Source organism: Salvelinus fontinalis, chromosome 38 (assembly GCF_029448725.1).
Source record: "Salvelinus fontinalis isolate EN_2023a chromosome 38, ASM2944872v1, whole genome shotgun sequence".
NCBI lineage: Eukaryota > Metazoa > Chordata > Actinopteri > Salmoniformes > Salmonidae > Salvelinus > Salvelinus fontinalis.
In genome coordinates this window covers 18,398,510-18,404,509 of record NC_074702.1, presented here as the reverse complement: position 1 = coordinate 18,404,509, position 6,000 = coordinate 18,398,510, and the positions used below count along the sequence as shown (strand labels likewise).

General features: G+C 45.7%; 1 protein-coding gene across 1 annotated transcript in view; it reads right to left on the bottom strand.

Moving 5' to 3' along the window:
• Nucleotides 1-363: 363 nt before the first annotated feature.
• LOC129837678 (poliovirus receptor-like) overlaps nt 364-6,000 on the bottom strand; it is a 69,607-nt gene continuing 63,970 nt past the window's right edge. The window contains exon 7 of the mRNA XM_055904029.1: nt 364-5,925. Coding sequence (XP_055760004.1) covers nt 5,327-5,925 — 599 coding nt within the window. The 3' untranslated portion in view covers nt 364-5,326. The remainder of the gene's footprint in view (nt 5,926-6,000) is intronic.

Genomic DNA, 6,000 nt, shown 5'->3' with positions numbered 1-6,000 from the left:
CAGAACGACAGATTTGTACCTTGTCAGCTCGGGGATTTGAACTTGCAACCTTTCGGTTACTAGTCCAACGCTCTAACCACTAGGTGTGAGTGAAACGTGAGCTAACACAATTCACCTACAGTGGCCTCTCACCCCCTCTAACCTTCATGTTGATTCCCATAGCCTATGTTATCAGCACTCTGTTGACAATGAACAGTTTTATCACAACCGAAACGAGACAAACAGCAAGACTCAGCACCCTCCATGGTGTGCCAACATGTGACACTAGCCAACAGAGGATATTGATAATAAATATACCCAGATATCTACATTCAATTATTATGTATATTCCTTCTATGTACATAATGCACAGCAACAAGGTCATCATTTCAAAAATCAAGAAAACTTTAATTGCAACCAAATAGAAAAAAAATTATACAAAAAATAGAAAGACATGACAAATAGTGACAAATTCTAAAATGATTCTTTAAAAAATAAAATAAACAAGTTCATAGAATGGTGAATAAAAAGCACATTTTGTGGTGAGATTGTTTCGAGTGTGCACCGTGCACCATTTTGTGCAGTAAAAGCACATTAAGCCTGTTTTGGCGTAGTAATCACAGCAAAGCAATCGAGAAATAAAGCACTCCAAAAACATAATTGATAAATCACTGCAATAAGAGATAAAAAGATAAGGACTAAGCATTGATACAGAAGAGAATAAATCCTTCATGCTTGCCACTGAGAAATAGAACACGTGACACCATAAATTAGTAATTCTTTATTTTTCTTTCCGCTAGATACTGTATTTATATATTTATACTATGTACACGTCAGGGGAGAGCGATCGAGACGACAAGGAAGCTAAGGCTTCGATTAGTCATCAGTGTTTAGAGCCAGAGGAGGACGATGTGGATTATCAACAACAACTAAATAACAACCTAAAGCTGTGTTAGCTGCAGGTCAGGAACATTACATCAACTCTCTAAAAGCATTTCTATATTAAAACCTTTGTGCCAGGCAGTACAAATGGAGGTCAAGAGAAGTACATTCCCAGAAAACATTTACTTAAAAAAAACGAAATGTTGTAAAAGACTGAAGACATAGTTGGATAGTGATTTTCTAGAAGCATTTTACTTCGGGACCAGTCAGTGGAGGTCAAGTTTGGCCAATTGGGTATTTTATTTTGGGAAAGCTGTAAAACGTAGCACTCACAGAGAGAGAGCAACAGTACAGATGATTCTCAGAAAGTGTTCTTAGAACACATTCTCCTTTAAATCCCTGACATTGGGCAAGAGGAGTGTGTGTGTGGCTCTCTCCCAGTCTCTGGAGAACAGAAGGGTATGTGAATGTGCTGACAGAGTTCTGACCACTGAGCTTAGTTGGGATCACTGAGTGTTTGTGTGCGTTTGGGAAAGTGTCTCTCCTACTAGTTCCCTCTTTCTGTGTGTGTGTGTGTGTGTGTGTGTGTGTGTGTGTGTGTGTGTGTGTGTGTGTGAGAGCGAGATCAGGCTGCAGTGGACAGTGTACAGTAATGTCTCCTCTAACTCCCTATGCTAAGAGACAGAGGGGGCAGGAAATGGGGGTTACATTAGGGTTACACACCCTGTGGCACTGACAGATGTCCCAAAGCCCCTGAGCCACACACACAGCGCTGACTCAGAAACCACACACAGAGCGCTGACTCAGAAACCACACACAGAGCGCTGACTCAGAAACCACACACAGAGCGCTGACTCAGAAACCACACACAGAGCGCTGACTCAGAAACCACACACACAGCCCTGACTCAGAAACCACACACACAGCCCTGACTCAGAAACCACACACAGAGCGCTGACTCAGAAACCACACACAGCACTGACTCAGAAACCACACACAGCACTGACTCTGTGGGAGCTAGTCTATCTGATAAATAGTGAGTGTGTTTATGGGTGAAGGGGCAGGTATCTTAAGTATGCTGATTGAGTTTAGTGAACCTGCCAATCCAGTTATTTCAGTCATCAGCCTACTGAAAAACTCATAAGTTTACAAGTATCAACTATTGTTCTTGAGATGAACTAGATTCACCAGTATTTAATAGCTGAAGATGTGCATCATATACATCCTACACCTTTTCATTGAGGGTTGTCTATTCAAGCAGTTACATTCTGAGTACAGTATTATTGGCTCCGATGGAACTTTGACCATGGCCAAACCAGGAAGTGAGTTCCACACGACAACACCGACTCTATACAGAAGTTATTTACACGTATAAATATCCACATTTTTTCCACAGGAGTTCGACAAGAAAAATAAAGATCCATACATATATACTATACAGATACCTCACACCAAAAAATACATACAACTTTCTCCCTTCCCTCCCTCCCTCCCTCCCTCTTCACATTACAAACAGAAGGACATTATCAATATTTCTCCAAAGACACACTTTATCACCTTCATACAAATATAACTAGTGGGCATATCCTGTTTTGGTGTTACACACAAGTGCAAAGATGGGAGATACGTGTTTGTTAGTGGTCATGATAAGTAGTTCACTACAGGCCTTTACGCCGACCTTGTTTAGGAGCACGTGTGGCTAAGTTGAAAAATGTAGGTGCACACAAAGAAATTTAGGAACACAGTGAAAAATATTTGAGGTAATAAAGCTAGAATTAAAAACTGTTCTCAGCACACTGGGGCTCCTAAATAAAAACGAAATGTCGCACAGCAAAATATTTAGGCGCATATGTGAGTAAAATGGTTGCACTGTAGAACCCTGCTCTAGGCAAGTGTACTATATCTATAATGTGTATGTAAGTCAGAGTTTTGGCCTATACTGAGGCCATAATGCTATTGACAGACTTAGGCTATCGTGTTATCAAGTGCTGATGGTTAGGCGAGTCGCACAGTGGGTCAGTATCTATCCCTTCCTCTCTGTCTCCCCCCTCTCCGTTCCTTTCTGTCCCCCACACCAAGGTCAACCTCCACCACAAGAGTTAACGTCATCCTGGAACACTACTACACGTCGCTCTCACCAGAGTGTGTGTAATATGTGTGTTTCTCTGTGAACCCTATGGGTTAAAGTTAAAGGGCCCTATTAGAGGTGCGTCCCACAGGCACCCTCCACGTCCTCAGCGGTAAAACGCACATCGTTTGACCCCATGACCTCTGGCTGGCTGTGACCCAGAAACAGACCCAGGCTTAACGGGCCAATCAGGTGCCTCACCTGGTGAGGGCGGCCAAGGAAACCCCACTGATTAACCAGGAAACACGATGAATCACAGGGGAGTCATGAGCTAGGAGTTGTTAAGGGGCGGATTCAGATCTGGGGTATTGAGGGTAGGAAACTAAGGCTCTTCAGGAAGAAAGCTGGTCATAGCCTTCCAGTGGTCATCTGTTTGCCTCTAGTGATGTATAATAGTTGTACATGGTGATATTGGCTTGAACAGCCCTCGACTGTCTTGTTAGAAAGACAAATTAGTCACTAAACTATCAGACTCCAGTCTGTCTGAATCATGAAGGATTATACCCAGACCTCTGCTAGTCAATATAGGTCCTATAATAGGTCATACACCCCCTGTGTATGCACAGAATCAATCAATTCATTTGACTTAATTTATATCTTAATTGGCTACAGATGCAAATATGCCATCATATATTTGGATTTCTATATACCTTGTGATTGTATAGATTGACAGAGCAACATATACAATGGGATAATAGGAAAAGCCGAGATGTACAGTGAGCAGGGCCATGGCTGTCTGAGTCAGGTCTGGCAGGAGGAAGGGGATACAGTACAGTAAGTGGGGTGTTTGACACGTAGGGAGGGAGCCATGCAATAGTCCCTCTGCTCTCCCTGTGTCCTTGACCTCCACACAGCCCTGTGTAAATCACACACACACACACAGGGTAGAGAGAGGTGATGGAGAAAGACTGGGGGAGGAGAGACTGAGGGAGACAAGGAGAGAGATGATGGAGAAAGACAGAGGTAAGAGACAGGGTAAGGAGGGAGAACGGAGGAGAGGGAGAACGGAGGAGAGCGAGGAGGGAGAGAAAATGTCCACGTCATACCATCTAAGCGGCGGTAATTTGGTGTGTGTGGGCTAAGATGAGCAGTGACTTCACGGCTCATTAGCAATCAAACTCTTCGTGTCAGGAACACCACAAGAAGAGAGGGATCAAACAGAGGAGAGGGAGAACAGCCCTGCTGTTTGAGCCTTTTCTTTTTCTCCCTCTCTCAATTCATCCTAATCCCTCTCTCCCCGTCTCTCCGGAGATGAGAACAGCTGTACCGTTCCCTCTATCCATTCCCTCCCTCCTATCCCTCTATCAATCCCCCTTTCATGCACTCTTCATCTAGATGACTACCCCTCCTTCAGTAAGTTGTTTATCATTTCAGAATGTCCCAAACTAAATTCTGCACATACTTCCAGTTGATGGCACAATAGCTGAGAGAAAATGAGGTAGAAAGAGGAGGACTACTGCAACATACAGACACAAGAGAGTTTGACATTTTACTTAACGACAACTACATCGACCACTTCCCCTGCCAAACTTCCCGTTCCCTCCCCCAGTACTGTCACATACAGCAGAAACAAGGCTACTGTAGCCGGAACAAACGTTGTCTCACAGGAGAGAGACGAGAATAGCAGGGAGCAGATACCATCGTGACACCCCTTACATTGCTACTGTGCATTTAGTGGAGATAAGAGTGAATATTTTAGTGAGGAGTTTCTCTAGCTAGCGAGGGAACGGCTGCACGGAGATGCCATTTTACCCACAAGTACCTACTACAATGTGTCTCTCTGGAGGCTTCAATCTCCAAGGTCCCTAAACTAAATAAATGAGGAACACAACAGACAACAGAGCAGCGATGTGAAAAAGATAGTTTCAGGATTTCTTTCATTGTTTTGGTAGATAGACATCAAGTGATCCACTTTTCATATTGGGACCAGAGAAAAATACTTGTTTTATCAATGCACCAGTCCTCCATCTTGTTTCTGTACATTCCCTCCCTCAGCCACTTCAGTTCATCTTGTTTCTGTACATTCCCTCCCTCAGCCACTTCATTCAGTTCATCTTGTTTCTGTACATTCCCTCCCTCAGCCACTTCACTCAGTTCATCTTGTTTCTGTACATTCCCTCCCTCAGCCACCACTCAGTTCATCTTGTTTTTGTACATTCCCTCCCTCAGCCACTTCATCTTGCTCTCTCTATGGGCTGCATTTGTGGTCGTTGTTAATATATTTCAAATGATCCAACAGAGGAGTACCCAACACCACCAACTCCTTTAGAAGGAGGACATTTTCATTCTTCCATCCCGCTTTCCTTCCTCCTCCTCCTCTTCCTCTGCCCGTTCTCTCTACACGTACACGGCTGTCCGTGAGATGACCGACCCGTCGCGCTGAGACTCCATGTCGTCGTCAAGGTAACCGCTCATGATTCCGTCCTGGTCATGTGGTGGGCGGAGCTGCAGGATGGGCCCACCCCCTCCAAAGTGGTCGTAACTCTCCTCGTCGTCCTCCAGCTGGTCAAACTTCCTTCGCTCTGCCTCGTCCAGCTCGCCACTCAGCAGGATGTCCTGTGCTGTGGGCGCCGTGGCAACCCCCCCCTCACCACGCCCCCCCAGATGCAGTGGCACGTGTTGATTGGCCTTGCCAGACAGGCCATCATGGGCGGAGCCCTCCTTGTAGACGTAGATGGGGCTGTTGTTGTTGCCGCCCGCCCCGTTGCCCCCGGCGCCAGCACCAGTCCCGTTCTTGCTCCCCTTCTTGCCGGCGCCGAAGAGACGCGACTTTATGTCGTAGGAGCTGTGGTTTGGGTTGCCACGGTAACCCTGCTGTTGCCGGCGGCTCCGGGTGACCAGGACGGCAATAAGGGCGGCGACGAGGAGGAGGGCCAGAAGGGAGCCAATTACAGCACCTGCCACCACAGCCGTGTTGGAGGGGACCACAGAGGGTTCTGTAGGAAGGAGGGAGGGAAGGGAGAGGAGAGAAGAAGAGGATGAGACCGGTGGAGGAAAGCAGATTGAAAAAG